The sequence below is a fragment of the Carcharhinus amblyrhynchos genome, chromosome 28, assembly GCF_965287045.1.
Source record: "Carcharhinus amblyrhynchos chromosome 28, sCarAmb.v2.hapA, whole genome shotgun sequence".
Classification (NCBI taxonomy): domain Eukaryota; kingdom Metazoa; phylum Chordata; class Chondrichthyes; order Carcharhiniformes; family Carcharhinidae; genus Carcharhinus; species Carcharhinus amblyrhynchos.
This window is the reverse complement of record NC_137351.1, coordinates 35,909,472-35,927,439: the sequence shown is the minus strand read 5'-3', so window position 1 is coordinate 35,927,439 and position 17,968 is coordinate 35,909,472. Positions and strand designations below refer to the sequence as shown.

The window sequence follows — 17,968 nt, the reverse complement described above, 5'->3', positions numbered from 1 at the left end:
TGAGTACAAGATGAAAAGCTTCAATAGCATGTCTGTTTCCAGAAATACTCAAGTTCTGTACTACCAATGATACGTAGAAACTAGAAAGAGGAGCAGGCCATTCGGCCCTTTGAGCCTGCTCTGCCATTCATTTTGATCATGGCTGATTATTGAATTCAATATCCTGATGCCCCCTTCCCCCCATATCCCTTGATCCCTTTCGCCGCAAGAGCTATATCTAATTTCTTCTTGAAATCAAATAATGTTTTGGCTTGAACTACATTCTGTGAACATAGAACATTACAGCACAGTACAGGCACTTTGGCCCTCGATGTTGCGCCAACCTGTGAATCCAATCTAAAGCCCATCTAACCTACACTATTCCAATATCATCCATATGTTTATCCAATGACCATTTAAATGCCCTTAATGTTGGCGAATCCACTACTGTTGCAGGCAGGGCATTCCACGCTCTTGCTACTGTGGCAGTGAATTCCACACATTCACCACCCTGTGGGTGAAGAAATTTCTCTCAGTTTAGTTTTAAAAGGTTTATAGAACATAGAACATTACAGCGCAGAACAGGCCCTTCGGCCCACGATGTTGCGCCGACCAGTTAAAAAACAATGACCCACTAACCTAAACCAATCCCTTTTCGTCCATAAACCTATCCACGGATCTCTTAAACGCCCCCAAACTTATCTCTTATCCTCAAACTATGACTCATAGTTCTGGATACACAACCATTGGGAACATTGTTTCTGAATCTACCTTATCCAAACCTGTTAGAATTTTGTAAGTTTCTATGAGATCCCTTCACACTCTTCTAAACTCCAATGAATATCATCCTAACCGACTTAGTTTCTCCTCATATGAGAGACCTGCCATCCCAGGAATCAGCCTTGTAAACCTTCACTGTACTCCATCTATAGCAAGGAATCTTTGTTTAGATAAGGATACAACTGCATGCAAGAAGTATCAACAGTCAGTGGGATCAATTCCTTTTAAATGTTGTTTCATCAACTACCTCCTACTCATTGTGGGTTCGCTGATGCATCCGCAGCCCATTGGAGGTACAGAAACACTTTGTACAAAAGGTGCATTCAAATGGTTTCTCTCCAGTGTGAACACGCAGATGTGTATCCAGGAGACTGGGCCAGCGAAATATCTTGCCGCACACAGAACAGTGGAACCCTTTCCCATCATTGATACCTGATACACACTGGCTGGCGGGAGATTTTGGTGCCTCAGAGGATTCACATTCTTTCACTTTTTCCTTCCTGGTTCTTCGCTTTACCTTATTTGCACATTTCCCATCCAGCTGACCTGAACAAAGAAAATCAGTTGATTAGCATATAAACTTCAGCTGCAAATACACTGGAAATCGTAGATTCACTGGTGGTCATTTTCCAAAATTCTTTGGACTCTGAACTGGTTCCTATAGAATGAAGCATACTAATGTAAACACGCTATTCAAAGAGGGAAGTTGAGAGAAAATAGGGAATTATAGACCAGTGAGCCTAACATTGGTACTGGGGAAATTGCTAGAGTCCATTATACAAACCTTTATAGCAAGAGAATATAAGAATAGGGACATTTTACTGCAGTTGTACAGGGCGTTGGTGAGGCCACACCTGGAGTACTGTGTGCATTTTGGTGTCCTTATCTGAGGAAGGATGTCCTTGCTATAGAAGGAGTACAGCGAAGGTTTACCAGGCTGATTCCTGGGATGGCAGGTCTGTCATATGAGGAGAGACCAAGTCGGTTAGGATTATAGTCACTGGAGTTTAGACAAATGAGAGGGGATCTCATTGAAACTTAGAAAATTCTAACAGGGTCAGACAGAATAGATTCAGAAAGAATGTTCCCCTACGGTGAAGAAGTCCAGAACTAGGGATCGTAGTTTGAGGATAAGGGGTAAACCTTTTATGAGTGAGGTGAGGAGAAATTTCTTCACCCAGAGAGTGGTGAATATGTAGTATTCAGTTATATAGTTGAGGCCAAAACATTGTGTGATTTCAAGAAGAAATTCGATATAGCTCTTGGGGCGAAAGGGATCAAGGGATATGGGGATGGGAGGAGAATCAGGACATTAATTCTAATGATCATAATGAATGGCAGAGCAGGCTTGATGGGCCGAATGGCCTACTCCTGCTATGTCAATCAGAACCTATGGAAAGAAAAGACTGGCAAGTTTCTGGGTTCAATTTGTTCAGCGTGCAAAACGATAGACAGGCAATCCTCAGTGGAACAAAGTCATCGAGTGTAATCTTCCCCAAAAAATTCTTAAGTGTTGAATTTGTCGGAAAACTGGAGTAACTCAACCTGTTATTTTCAGTGCGAATTCACACTAGAATCTCCCACACAATGTGTAATGGAGAGATCACCAGCGTGAATATCATTAGATTTCAGGGGGCAAGGTCTATTTCTGCCCAGGAGGCTGAAGCCAGCAGGCCCAAACTGTCAGCCTCCCATTTGCTGGCCAGCACAATTACTCAGGACACCCATAGTGCTGCCCCTCCAACTCCCCCCCCTCCCCCCCCAACCCCCCCAGCTCCAGGATGACTGTGAAGTTTACACATTTTCCCTTGTCCGTGGGCTTCCTCCGGATGCTCTGCTTTCCTTCCATAGTCCAAAGATATGCAGGTTAGGGGAAGTTGGTCATGCTAATTTGTCCCTTAGTGTTCAAAGATGTGTAGGTTAGGTGAATTATCCGTGGTAAATGTGCAGTTGCCAGGATAGGGCAGGTGTTGGGCCTTGGTAAGTCAGAGAGCCAGTGTAGATCTGATGGGCTGAATGGCCTCCTTCTTCACTGTAGGAATTCTATGGTTTTATGATATGAAAGGTTATCTTACCCAAATTTGATCATCAGCCCTCTGAGTGAGAAATAAAGTTGAAATGTTGACTCTGCACCAGAAGAGGTTGGCTAAGCCTGGCTGAAAGGATAGAAAAATGGCAACAAAATCTGCACAACATCTAGGCTTGGGCTGACCAATGGCAAGTTACTTTCACGCCACACAAATTCCAGGCAGTGACCATCACCAGTAAGAAACAATCTAATTACCGCTTCTTAACCTTCCATGTGTTACCATCACTGAATCCCCACTGCCAACATCCTTGGGGCTACCACTGATCAGAAATTCAACTGGACTCACCACAAAAACACAGTGGCTACAAGAGCAGGGCAAAGGCTAGGAATCTAAGGTGAGTAACTCACCGCCTGACTCCCAAAGCCTGCCTACCATCTACAAGGCACAAGTCAGGAGTGTGATGGAATATTCCCCACTTACCTGGGTGTGTGTAGTTCCAACAACACAAGAAACTTGGCACCATCCAAGCAGCCTGTTTGATTGGCCCCACATCTACAAACATTTACTTCCTCCATCATTGACGCTCAGTAGGAGCAGTGTGTTCTATCTACAAGATGTGCTGCAGAAATCCACCTAAAATCCTTAGGCAGCACTTTCCAAATCCACGACCAGTTCCATCTAGAAAGTCGAAGGCAGCAGATACAAGGGGACACCACCACCTGCAAGTTCCCCTCCAAGCCACTCACCATCCTGACTTGGAAATATACTCCTGCTCCTTCGCAGTCACTGGGTCAAAATCCTGGAATTACCTCTCTAATGGCATTCTGAGTAATCCCACAGCACGTAGACTGCAGCATTTCAAGAAGGCAGCTCACCACCAACTTCTCAAGGGCAAATAGGGATGGGCACTACATGCTGGCCAGCCAGCGACGCCTATGATTGAATTAAAAAAAACTCTACATACCTCGATACAGGATTTTCAAATGACATGGGAGGGTGAATCATTGCTTAAGAAACAATTATGAGGGATGAGATGCTACAAGGGCAGCCAATGAAGTCTTTTGGATTTACCTGAGGAAGTAAAAATAAAGGCATATTAGAGAACTACAGTAAGCAGGAGACAGAGGAGTAAATATTTAGGCAAATTGTGAACAAAAGCAGAAACAAGAGGGTAAGAATAGTGGGGATTTCAATTGCATTAAACGGATGAATGTCAAGGTTTCATTTGGAAGACTGGCCCATGAGATTGAAGAGCTTCTTGAATCCAAAATTAGCCCAATGGCAAGAACCAAAAGGTAATGGCCAATTGGCGGTTTTTGTTTCTGAAAGGCTGTTTCCATAGGGGTTGCACATTGCTCATTAGTAGATCCCTTGCTTACAGGGTGAGTGGACTATTGCTCCACTTTCTTATGTGCTTGTGTAACCACATGACTGATCTTTGCATCATCTGTAAATTTCTTAATCATGTCCCCTAGAGTGCAGGCCATTCAGCCCCTGCAGCCCACTCTGCCATTCAATGAGATCATGACTGAACTTCTACTGAACATAGTTTTCCTGTACTATCCCCATATCCTTTGAAGTTTTAAAACATAGATCTCTATCAACTTCTATCTTGAACATACGTGACGATCGAGGATTCATAGAATCCTACCGTGCAGAAGGCCATTTGGCCCATTGCACCGATCACAATCTCACTCAGGCCCTATCCCCAAAAACCTCATCCATTTACCCTACTAGTCCCCCGGACAGTAAGAAGCAATTTAGCATGACCAATCCGCCTTACATCTTTGGACTGTGGGAGGAAACCGGAGCACCCGGAAGAAATCCACTCTGACACGGGGAGAATTCCAATGATTTATTACCCTCTGCTTCTTGTTATTTCATAGAATTCCCAGTGCAGAAGAGGCCATTCGGCCCTTTGAATCTGCACCGACTCTCTGACAGAGTAACCTACCCAGGCCCTTTTCTTTATTCTCCCTCTTACTGAAGAAACTCATCCTCCTCTCAGTCCTAAATGGCCTTCCCCTTAGGTGGAGACTGTCCCTGGTTCTGGAACCCTCAACCAAGGGCAACATCATTCCTGCATCTACTCTGTTGAGACCTCTGAGAACTGTGTGCGTTTGAATGAGATTGCCTCTTATTCTTCTAAACACCAGAGAACAAAATACCTGATCTTTCCTTCTACGACAATCCTCCATCCTAGAAATTTAGTGAAACTTCATCACATTAACTCTATGGCAAGAATATATCTCCTTAGGCGAAATAAGCTGAACTACACAAAATATTCCATGTGATACTGTTTGCTGTGCAGACACATGGATTTGGGCCAGTGTCTGTGGGAGTTTGCGCATTCTCCCCATGCTTGCATGGGTTTTGTCCGGGTGCTCCGGTTTCCTCTCACACCCCAAGATGTGCTATTAGGCTGACCGGAGGTAATAAATTGTCCCTAAATTAGTTTCCTCAATGTGGAATGCCATAAACAATAGATAAGGGTCATGGGTGGAGGGGGGACTGGTAATGTTAAAATGGCGGCACGGGCTCGTTGGGCCGAAGGGCCTGTTTCCCGGGCTGTTTGTTCTTTTGTGTGATCTCACCAGGGCTCTATATAATTGCAGTTAGGCTTCTTTAATCTTCTTGTAATAAAAGTCAATAAAAGTCAACATGCTACTTTTCTTCTTAGTTGCTTGCTGTTTTTGTGTGTTAGTTTTTAGTGACTCATGAGCAAGACGCCTAAAACCCTTTGGTAGGAAAAACAAATGCTATTTCTTAAATGGTGAGAAGGAAGACAGTGTTGAACTTCAAAGTGGATAACCTCACATTTTTCCACAATATATTCCAACTGGCAATTTTCTGCCCACTCACTTAGCCTCATCAATTCCCTTCGAGGCCCCTTTTTTATTCCCCTCACAATTCACACTTCCATCTAGTTTTATGTCATCTGAAAACTTAGAAATATATTTAATCATAGAATCCCTACACTGTCCACCACGCCACCAATCTTGGTGTCATTGGCAAACTTACTAAACATGCCCCCTATATTCCCATCCAAATCATTAATATAAATGACAAATAACAGTGAACCCAACACTGATCCCTGAGGCACACCATTGGTCACAGGCCTGCAGTTTGAAAAACAACTCTCTACAACCACCCTCTGGCTTCTGTCATCAAAGTAAGAAAGTAAGAAGTCTCAGAACACCAGGTTAAAGTCCAACATGTTTATTTGGTAGCAAAAGCCACTAGCTTTCAGAGCGCTTGCTGCTCCTTCATCAGGTGAGCAGCAAGGGCTCCGAAAGCTAGTGGCTTTTGCTACCAAATAAACCTGTTAGACTTTAACCTGGTGTTGTGGCAGACTTCTTACTGTGTTTACTCCAGTCCAACGTCGGCATCTCCACATTCTGTCATCAAGCCAACTTCGTATTATCTACTTTGGTAGAAATAATAGTAGGAGGGATTGTTATTTAAAAGGTGAAAAGCTGCAGCATGCTATTGTGCAGAGGGACCTGGGGGTCCTTGTGCACGAATTGCAAAACTGAGTCTGCAGGTGCAGCAGGTGATCAAGAAGACGAATGGAATGTTGGCCTTTATAGCGAGGGGGATTGAATATAAAAGCAGGGAGGTCTTGCTGCAACTGTACAGGGCAATGGTGAGGCCGCAACTGGAGTACTGTGTGCAGTTTTGGTCCCCTTATTTGCAAAAGGATATATTGGCCTTGGAGGGAGTGCAGAGGAGGTTCACCAGGCTGATACCGGAGATGAGGAGGTTAGCCTATGAAGAGAGATTGAATCGACTGGGCCTGTACTAATTAGAGTTTAGAAGGCTGAGGGGGGATCTTATAGAGACCTACAAGACAATGAAGGGGTAGATAGGGTAGAGGTAGAGAGATTCTTCCCGCTTAGAAGGGAAAACAGAACTAGAGGGCACAGCCTCAAAATAAGGGGGGGGGGTGGGGCGCAGTTTAGAACCGAGTGAGGAGGAACTTCTTCACTCAAAGGGTGGTGAATCTCTGGAATTCTCTGCCCATTGAAGTGGTGGAGGCTACCTCGTTGAATATATTTAAGTCATGGGTAGATAGATTTCTGACATAGAACATAACAGCGCAGAACAGGCCCTTCGGCCCACGATGTTGCGCCGACCAGTTTTTTTAAAAAAAAACACTGACCCACTAATCTAAACCAATCCCTTTTCGTCCATAAACCTATCCACAGATCTCTTAAACGCCCCCAAACTAGGCGCATTTACAACTGCAGCAGGCAGGGCATTCCAGTCCCTCACCACCTTCTGGGTAAAGAACCAACCCCTGACATCCGTCCTATAACTACCCCCCCTTAATTTAAAGCCATGCCCCCTCGTGCTAGCTTTCTCCATCCGACAGACAAGGGAATTAAGGGTTATAGGAAACCTATAAAGTGGAAAAGTGGAACTGATCCACTTCAGATCAGCCATGATCTTATTGAATGGCGGGGCAGGCTTGAAGGGCTAGATGGCCTACTCCTGCTCCTATTACTTATGTTCTTATGTATTAATTCAGCCACCTTACCCTGAATCCTGTGAGATTTAACCTTATGCAACAACCTATCATGCGGTACCCTGTCAAAAGTCCTTCTAAAGTCCACGCAGACAACACTGCCCTCATCTATCTTCTTGCTTACCTCTTCAAGAAATTTGACAGACATGATTTTCCACTCACTAAGCGTGCTTACTGTCCCTAATCAGTCGCTGCACCTCTAAATGCCTGTAGATCCAGTCTCTCAAAATACCTTCCAACAATTTAGCCACCACAGACGTGAGGCTCACTGGCCTGTAGTTCCCAGGCTTTTCCCTGCAGTCCTTTTTAAACAAGGGCACAACATTTGCCGCTCTCCAATCTTCAGGCACCTCAACTATGACTATCGATGATTTAAATATCTCTGCTAGGGGACCCGCAATTTCTTCCCTAGCCTCCCACAATGAGCTGGGATACACTTCATCAGGTCCCAGGAATTTATCAACCTTGAATACTTTAATACTTCCAGCACCTCCTTCTCTGTAATATGCACTCAAGATGTCGCTACTTATTTCTCCAAGTTCCCTAATATCCATGCTTTTCTCAACAGTAAACACTGATGAGAAAGTCATTTAGGATCTCACCCATCTTTTGTGGATCTGCACATAGATGACCCTGTTGATCCTTAAGAGGCCCTACTAGCTCCCGAATTAATCTTTTGCTCTTTATGTATTTGTAGAAGTTCTTTGGATTCTCCTTTGCCTTATCTGCCAAAGCAATCTCTTTTTGTCCTTCTGATTTCTCTTTTAATTCTACTCTTACATCTATACTCTTCAAGGGATTTGCAAACTTGATCCCAGCTGCTTATGCATGCTATGTGCCTCCTTCTTCTGGGCGGCACAATGGGCCAGTAGTTAGCGCTGCTGCCTCACAGCACCAAGGACCCAGGTTCGATTCCCAGCTTGGGTCACCATCTGTGTGGAGTTTGCACATTCTACCCATGTCTGCATGGGTTTCCTCCAAAGATGTGTGGGTTAGGTAGATTGGCCAAGCTAAATTGCCCACAGTGTCAGAGGGATTAGCAGTGTAAATGCGCGGGGTTGCGGGAATAGGGCCTAGATGGGATTGTGGTCGGTACAGACTCAATGGGCCAAATCGCCTCCTTCTGTACTGTAGGGATTCTATGACACATCTTGACCAGGGCCTCATTATCTCGAGTCAATATACCGACAACAACTCACCCGACAACTTACTTAGGGTTCCCCACTTCTACCAGCCTTGCCCTTCACTCTAAGAGGAATGTGCTTACCTTGAACCCTGGTTAACACATTTTTGAAAGCCTCCCACTTACTAGACACCCCTTCGCCTTCCCACAGACTCTCCCAATTAACTTTTGAAAGTTCCTGTCTGACACCATTAAAATTGGCCTTGCCCCAATGTAGAATTTTAACTTTTGATCCAGGCCTGTCAATTCTCTATAGCTATCTTAAAACTAATAGAATTATGGTCACTGGTCCCAAATTGATCCCTCACTAACACTTCTGTCACCTGCCCTTCTTTATTTCCCAAGAGGAGACCAAGTTTTGCCCCCTGTCTAATCAGGCCATCCTCATACTGAATGAGAAATTCCTCTGAATACACAAGAAATTTCCCTCCATTCAAGCCTCTAATACTATGGCTGCCCCATCAATGTTGGAAAAGTTAAAATCTCATACCATTACCGCCCTATTTTTCTTGGAGCTATCTGTAATCTCATAGAACATAGAACACTACAGCACAAACAGGCCCTTTGGTCCACAAGTTGCGCCGATCACATCTGTACCTACCGAGCCATAGAACTATCTGTAACTCCCAAACCCATTAGATCCCATGTACTCATCCAGAAGCCTTTTAAAAGACCCCAGCGAGTTCACCTCTACCGCCACCGACAGCAGCCGATTCCACTCACTCACCCACCCTCTGAGTGAAAAACTTACCCCTAACATCTCCTCTGTACTTGCTTCCCAGCACCTTAGTGGAGTGCCCCAGGGGTCGGTGCTGGGGCCTCAGCTTTTTACCATTTATATAGATGATCTGGAGGAGGGAACCGAGTGTAGAGTGTCGAAATTTGCTGATGACACCAAGATTGGGGGAACGGCAAATTGTGCGGAGGGTGTGGAGAGTCTGCAGAAGGATCTAGATAGGCTGGGCGAATGGGCCAGGAAATGGCAAATGGAATTTAATGTTGGCAAGTGTGAGGTGGTCCACTTTGGTAGGAAGAATGGTAGGAAGGACTATTACTTACGGGGCGAAAAACTGCAGCAGGCGACGGTGCAGAGGGACCTCGGGGTCCTTGTGCATGAGTCGCAAAAACCCAGCTTGCAGGTGCAGCAGGTGGTCAGGAAGGTGAATGGGATGCTGGCCTTCATAGCGAGGGGGATTGAATATAAAAGTAGGGAGGTCTTGCTGCAGCTGTATAGGGCATTGGTGAGGCCGCAACTGGAGTACTGTGCGCATTTTTGGGCGCCGCACCTGCGCAAAGATATTTTGGCCTTGGAGGGAGTGCAGAGGAGGTTTACTAGGCTGATACCGGAGTTGAGGGGGTTGAGCTATGAGGAGAGGCTGAATAAACTGGGCTTGTACTCGTTAGAGTTTAAAAGAATGAGAGGAGATCTCATTGAGACGTATAAGATGATGAATGGGATGGATAGGATAGAGGTGGAAAGACTCTTCCCGCTCAAAAAAGACAATAGGACTAGGGGGCACAGCCTCAAGATAAAAGGGGGTCGGTTTAGAACGGAGTTGAGGAGGAACTTCTTCACTCAAAGGGTGGTGAATCTCTGGAATTCTCTGCCCGTCGAAGTGGTGGAGGCTGCCTCGCTAAATATTTTTAAGACGCGGGTTGATGGGTTTTTGATAGGAGAGGGGATTAAGGATTATGGGGAGAGGGCGGGAAAGTGGAACTGAGCAGCGACAGATCAGCCATGATCTTATTGAATGGCGGGGCAGGCTCGAAGGGCTGGATGGCCTACTCCTGCTCCTATTTCTTATGTTCTTATGTTCTAAACCTGAGTCCTCTCATAGCGACCATCTCAGCCCTGGGAAATAGCCTCCGAGAATCCACCCTATCTATTCCTCTCAACATCTTATAAACCTCTATCAGGTCGCCTCTCAACCTTCGTCTCTCCAGGGAGAAGAGACCTAGCTCCCTCAACCTATCTTCATAAGGCATGCCTCCCAATCCAGGCAACATCCTTGTAAGTCTCCTCTGCACCCTCTCAATAGCTTCCACATCCTTCCTGTAGTCAGGCGACCAGAACTGCGCACAGTCCTCCAACTGGGGTCTGACAAGGGTCTTATAAAGTTGCAGCATTTCCTCCTGGCTCCTAAACTCAATCCCTTGATTAATGAAGGCCAGTACACCATACGCTTTCTTGACCACAACCTCCACCTGCGAGGCCGATTTAAGAGTCCTATGGACCCGGACCCCAAGATCCTTCTGCTCTTCAACACAGCTAAGACTCCTACCCTTGATATTGTACTCCTGCATCCCATTGGTCCTGCCAAAATGGACCACTACACATTTATCTGTGCATCTCCTTGCATATTTGCTCCTCAATTTCCCACTAACTATTTGGGGCCCTATAGTACAACCTTATCAAAATGATTTCCTCCTTCTTATTTCTCAGTTCTACCCATATAGACTCAGTGGCTGAACCCTTGGATACATCCCCTCTCAGTACTACTGTGATGTTTTCCCTAATCAAAAGTGCAATTCCCCCTCCTCTCTTACCGCCTATAGCATCTGTACTTTTTGTACTATCTGTGCTGTCCAATAGCATCTGTACTGTAGCATCTATAATATAGCATCTATAATATTTAACATCCAGTCCTGTCCTTCTTGAGAAACATAGAAAGTAGTCATAGACCATTCAGCCCTTTGAGTCTGTCTGCAATTCAACTTGATCATGGCTGATTTTCTATCTCAAAGTCATTCTCCCATGCTCTCCCCATGCCCTTGACACCTATGGTAGGGAGCAGCTGAAACAGCACATAATATTCCCTGGTCTCACCAAGCCCTGGTACAGCTGCAGGAAGCCACCTTTGCTCCTATATTCAAATCCTCTGCAATGAAGGCCAAACTACCATTTACCTTCCTAACTGCATGCTTGCTTTCAGTGACTCGTGTACTCTAACACCCAGGTCCCTTTGTATATCAACATTTCCCAATCTATTAAATAATAGTCTGCCATTGTTACTTCATCCAAGGTGGATAACTTCACATTTACCCAAGTTATAATGCATCTGTCCACTCAATTTGTCTAAATTGCCCTGACTTCTACTTCCCCCTCACCACTCACAAATTCATTAGCAAACTTGGAAATATTACATTTGATTCCCTCATCCAAATCATTGATATATATTATGAATAGCTGTGTCCAAAGCAATGATCCCTGTGTACCCCACTAGTCACTGCCTTCCACTCCAAAAAGTATCCATTTATTCCTATTCCTGTCTGCTAACCAATTCTCAATCATATCAATATATTACTCCCAATCCCATGTGTTTTAATTTTGCACACTAACTTCTGAAAATATAAATACATCACATCCACTGTTTCACCCTTATCTACTAATTACATCCTCAAAAAACTTCAGTGGGTTTGTCAAACATGATTTCCTTTTCATTAACTCATGTTGACTTTGCCTAATCATGTTGATATTTCCTAAGGTGTCCTGTTAACACATCCTTCATAATACACTAACATTTTTCGTACTACTGATGTTAGGCTAACCACTATGCAAGTCCCTGTTTGCTCTGTCCTTTTTTAAAATAGTGGGGTTACATTTACTACACTCTAATTGAAAGATGACAGCTAATTGATCCACTATTTCCATGACCTTCGTTAGTACTGTGAGAAGTAGTGTAATTTTTAAGGCTGCAAGAGCTAACAGTACAATCAGCAGTGATGGACGAGTTCAGCAGCATACAGAAAGGGGGAGGCACATGACAGACAGTTAACTAGGTTACACGAAACAGATAACCGCAGTGATGAGATTAAGCGCAAAATGGGAGTTGAGAGAGTGTTAATTGAAGGAATGACACAATACAAGCCATTTACAGTGTTTAAAGTTAACAAGGTTAACAGCCAAATAAGGGGGAATAACACAATACAAGCCATCACAATGTTTGAAAAACAGTATAAAATGTGCTGCAAATCTATGTAAGATGTGCCTATTTTGACTAGACACCCGGTCTTGCAAGAACGACAAATAAAATCTTGCTCCTTCAGAACTTGACTTGACTAAATTGTTTAACTGTGAGCTGTGTTTCTCACAATTGGGGGCTCGTCCGGGATCCTAACATCCCTGGTAGGGAGGTTGCCGGTGACAACTGGGAAGACGCGTCCCGTTCCAAATTGAATGGTCCCAGGTGTTCATCGGTGGACTTCTCTGCCACTGACTGTTGAGAATCCTAGGAAAGTTGTTCTGAACGAGTAAGTGGGAAACGATAGGCACCGTCGTGTGGTCGGGCAACGCTGCGGACCAAGGTAAGAAAAGTGACTTTTAAGTATTGCCTTGGCGACCGGGTCGTGGTAGGTAAACCATGGGAAGTGGGGGTAGTAGGACAAAGTCCCCCGGGAAAGGTGCTGGGAATCCGCGGAGAAAGGGTGGGGCCCCAGGGAACATCCCTCCAGAAAGTCCTTTGGGACGGATGTTGGAAGAAGGGTGGGGCCCCAGGGAACATCCCTCCAGAAAGTCCGTTGGGAAGGATGTTGGAAGGTTGGAGCACTAGTACTTGTACTAGGGATAAAAACAAGACGACAATGAGGAAATATTGTTGTTTTGTTTGGGTGAAGGAACCAATCAGGAGTCCGTCCGTCTTCTGGCCAAAGTACGGTTCGGTTGAGGATTGGGTTTGTCAGATTCTTAATAAATATGTGAGATAGAAGCAGCCGGTGTCCCAGAAAGGAATTGACTATGCAAGTTGCTGGATAATGTTAATTTAGGGGCTGCGGGGGAGGTTATGTGATGAGGGAGCAGAAAGAGTAGAGAGAAGTATGTCAGTGGAACTGGGAACCCTGACATAAGCTTTTACTGAGGTGCGGGGTGAATGCTAATAGCAGTTATGTATTTGGAATTGTGCATGACTATATGACTGTTTGAGAGAGAAGGGGATTTGTCACGACATGAGACACCCAAATCAAACAGGTCAAATTTATTAGAGGCCAGTGAGCTCCCACCAGTAAAGGGTTAAAAAGAGACAAGCAGGCTGACTCTGTATGGTACAGAGAGAGAGAGAGAGAGAGAGAGGGTGTAACTGCGTAATTGAGACCCTCATGTGATGTAATAGGTATAGCCAATCAAAGCGAATTGCTTTAAGTTTACTAAATTATGTAGGGATCGGACAGAGATTTGAATTCTGCCAAGTGGGAAAGGTGGCATTACATTGCATCTTAAAATTGTGAGGAGAGTTAACCATTTAGGCACACAGTAGATTTGATTTTGTACTTGCCTGTGTTGGTTACAAAGGTAGAGCTGTAGAAATAATTAAACATGTAGATTGCACATTAGAATGCTTTCAGTATTTCTTCGTGCATCTGTGCTCCAAGTGATGTTTTGTTTCATTGTACCAGAATTGTACGAAGGTGCAAGGGTCTTGATTTAGTGAGGATACTTAATGGTGATACAAATAAATCTTATTTTGGATTTTCTGAATCAGGTTTTAGTTAATTAAACTACTGTACTTTGACTCACAATTAGTCTCAGAGGTATCTTTACCTACAAGAATTGGTGCTGAAACCTGGGATCTGTTTACGGGTCCGGTTGAATGGCCACAACCGGAGCTCCGGAATAGATTACCGAATTTAAGGGAGTGAATCAAAGTACAGTAGGTGCACATCTGTGATGAAAGAGTGTGAGAGTGTGTGAGAGGTCTGAGCTGAGCACGTGCAGATAAGGAGGCGTCTGTCTTTACACCTAGCCTTAGACCAGTTGTTAAGAGGGGTAGCCCCCTACGCGAAGCTCAGAAGTTTGAAGTGAGTGTAAAGGCTAGAAAAGGATGCCTGGGATGTGATGTTCAGATGAGAGTAAGAAAGAATCTGTATGAGAGATCGCCGGAGTAGAAGGGAAAGCCGGCTTAATAGTGTGAGCTTAAGGGTGTAAGCCCACGAGTGTAAGCGGTGGTACGAAGGGCACTGATCACCCCTGATAGGTATCACCGGACTGTGATAAGAGCGACCTAGGGGTGGGATCCATTTCACCCACTAGATCAACAATGGAAATGATTGGAAAAAAAGACAGAACTAAGATAATTGGAATTCTCTTAGTTTGAATTAATTAAACAGGTTTAAACCAGATTAATTGAACACATCTCAGTCTTGGGTAAAAAAAAATTGGGCTGACGACAAGGAGAGAATTAAAACGTCAGAATCACAGATTAGAGAGTTAGAAAAGAGAAACCAAACAAAGAAAATAGCAGTGTTGTTAATACATCAGTTAGTTGGACTAATTGAACAAGTAGTCACTTCCACTAAGAAGTGGAGTGGGGATAAAAAAGATTAAGGAATTAGAATTCAGAGTAAGGGAACTGGAGAAACAAAACCAAGTGTTAGGAGACTACTGCAGGGGGACATCACCTCCCTACCCCGGCAGTATGACCATGAAACTCACAGCGCCTGGGGGTGACTTTAATACTGAGGAGAAGGTCTTTAACCTTGCTCCGGTAACGAGGAGAGGAACAGTGAATAATCCATTGACCAATTTAAATCCTTCACACCAGGGAAAGACATCAGATCCTAGTGTCACTGGGAAAACTCCAGCCCTGGAGTTCAAAGGCCAAATTTTGGTATTATCATTGTCCCAGGAAGTATTTATAGTATTAGATATAGCTTTGAACTTGAACTCACAGGATAAGTTTTTCTTTATAGTAGACGATAAGCACAGTCCCCATGTTTGAACCGATTATGCTTAAATATCAGACTGAGCGGATAGAGGGTCAACTCTTATACATACCAGAAGTTGGCAGTAATTTATTAGGCAGAGACTTAATAATTAAATTGGGTTTGGCAATTGGAGTAGAAAAGAACCAATTAACAGTAACCATGGCAGTATTAACAGACGAACAGGAACAGCAAATAGACCCGATAGTCTGGGCAGGGGAGGGAAACCGAGGGGGATTAAACGTTCCTCCTCTGCAAATAAATTTAAAAAAAAGGAGAGACGGTGTGTGTTAAGCAATACCCTATACCTTTGCAAGGAAAAAAAGGATTACAGCCAGTAATTGAAGGATTGGTTAGAGATGGACTGCTAGAACCCTGCATGTCCCCTTATAATACCCCTATATTGCCTGTAAAGAAGCCTGATGGAACGTACCGCCTGGTACAGGACCTAAGGGCCCTGAACCAGATAGTGCGGACGCGACACCCCATTGTCCCTAATCCTTATACTTTATTAAGCAAGATTCCTCCTGATCACGGATGGTTCAGTGTAGTGGACCTAAAAGATGCATTTTGGACATGCCCACTGGTGGAAGAAAGTCGAGACTTATTTGCTTTTGAGTGGGAAAATCCTATCACAGGACGAAAACAGCAGTTCAGGTGGACAGTGCTCCCACAGGGGTTCACAGAGTCACCAAATCTTTTTGGTCAAGTCTTAGAGCAGGTGTTAGAAAGATTTAAAAAGCCTGATGAAATCACGTTACTACAATATGTAGATGACCTACTAGTAACAGGAGGAGGAAAGGAAAAGGTAATAGAAGCTACAAATAGCTTATTGAATTTTCTGGGACAACAGGGATTAAGGGTGTCAAAGAAAAAGCTGCAGTACGTAGAGAAGGAAGTTAAATACCTTGGACACCTAATCAGTGAGGGAAGGAGAAGAATAGATCCAGAAAGAATACAAGGAATCCTAGATCTAAATATACTACGGACTAAAAAGGAACTTAGGAGGTTCTTGGGATTAGTAGGATACTGTAGATTGTGGATCAAAGGGTACGCACAGAAAACTAAACAACTATATTTGAAACTGTTAGAAGAAGAACCTAATGTTTTAAAGTGGACAGAGGATCTAAGCTGATAATAGAAACGAAACTCCCTTGGACTAAGTGCTTACCAATAGCACTTTTGCATATTTGTACACCTCCTTGAAAGGATTTGGGTTTATCCCCCTATGAAATGCTATTTGGACTGCCTTATATGGGGGCAGTCGGGGAGTTACCGGTTCCTGAAATGAATGATCAATTTGTAAAGAAATATATACTGGGCCTGTCCTCCTCGATATCTTCCCTTAGGAAACAAGGATTATTGTCGCAGACTCCAGCCCTCGACTTCACGGTACATACAATTCAACCAGGAGATTGGGTCCTGGTAAAGTCATGGAAAGAAACTAAGCTGCAACCGGAATGGGAGGAACCATATCAAGCACTCCTAACAACTGAGACAGTAATCAGGACTGCTGAAAAGGGGTGGACACATCATACTATAATCAAGGGACTGGTAAAACCTCCAGATAATTCCAACACGTGGATGGTCAAACTGACTGAAGAACCTTTGAAGCTGAAATTTAAAAGACTCTAAATAATCAATTTTTAGTTGCGGCGTGAGCACGGGAAAGGAACTGTTTTGAATTAAGTTCTCTCCTAAAAGGTAACGAGAAAGGGATAGAATGGAAGGGGTAACCTGGATAATGCTTTCCTTCCTCTTGTCCAAGAGAGTACTTACAAGTATGGGATATAATTCAGATAAGTTAGAAGAGGACAAGGGAAACACTATGAGCTCAGTTACGGTTCTGGATCTCACTACAACACAGGTAGTAGAGACAGACCTGTGTTCTTTGGTAATATGTGGGGATCTGGTGAGCCAGCAAAAATATTCGGTACAATCCTTCCAATTTTATGCCGACGGAAAGTATCCTTGGGGTAAACTCCCTTCCATAATATCCCTTCATCAGAAACATATGCAGCCAAGATCAGAATGCCTAGATAAGGAATACAATCTTATAGGGACCAAATGGACTGAAAAAAAAAAATAAGCAGTCCAGTCTTAGATCCTAAGAACCTCTCCCGGTACTCCATAGCTGGTGGGCCCTTCTTTACAGGTAACTGGACCAGGGACCAACAATTGCACCAGGCAGTATTTGGAATTAGGGTAAAGGAGGGAGGAAAAGATAGCAAATTGAAATATTGTTTCCGAATCTATGTAGATAAAAATTTGAAAACACCTGACTAGAATGATAAGGTTCCCCAAAACGACCCAAGGGCAGTAAGAGTGGTCGAAGTAAACAACCTAAAACAAATCCTTGAAATAGAGACTGGGTATGAGGAGACTAATGCCTGGGTAGAATGGGTCAAATACACTGTAAAAAGCTTAAATAAAAGCAATTGCTATGCCTGTGCGTCTGGGAAGCCAGTGGCCCAAATAGTACCCTTCCCTCTGGGATGGAAACGCGACAGAAGAGGTATGGAGTGCATGTTAGCCCTGTATCAAGAAAAGGAAGCATGGGGCAACCCGAACTGCACATCCCTATCCCTGATGTTCCCTCCTGTGGAAGCAAAGAACTTAAAAACTCCCCCTCAGTTTCTCACTGCCGTTGTGAATCACACTTCATGTGTGAACCGACAAAGGGCAGAGTTAACTCATAATATGGGGGAGTTAGAATCATGCTCAGAGGTCAGGAGCATTACAGAGAACGAAATGGGAGGGATCTATTCATCA

The 17,968-nt window shown here is 44.0% G+C and overlaps 1 protein-coding gene across 3 annotated transcripts in view; it reads right to left on the bottom strand.

The window, feature by feature from the left end:
- Nucleotides 1–615: 615 nt before the first annotated feature.
- Nucleotides 616–17,968, bottom strand: part of LOC145359532 (uncharacterized) — a 34,724-nt gene continuing 17,371 nt past the window's right edge. Inside the window, exons 3-4 of one of the 3 annotated variants that reach the window (XR_013889597.1) lie at nucleotides 3,754–3,860; nucleotides 1,203–1,305 (exon numbers count right to left, since the gene is read on the bottom strand). Coding sequence is in view for 2 of the 3 variants with exons in the window: in XM_080214165.1 (XP_080070291.1) it covers nucleotides 1,010–1,305 (296 nt within the window). In the remaining variant the exon portion in view is untranslated. Of the gene's footprint in view, nucleotides 1,306–2,540; nucleotides 3,861–17,968 lie in introns of those variants that run through there. The other 2 variants (XM_080214165.1, XM_080214167.1) reach the window with 2 other exon arrangements.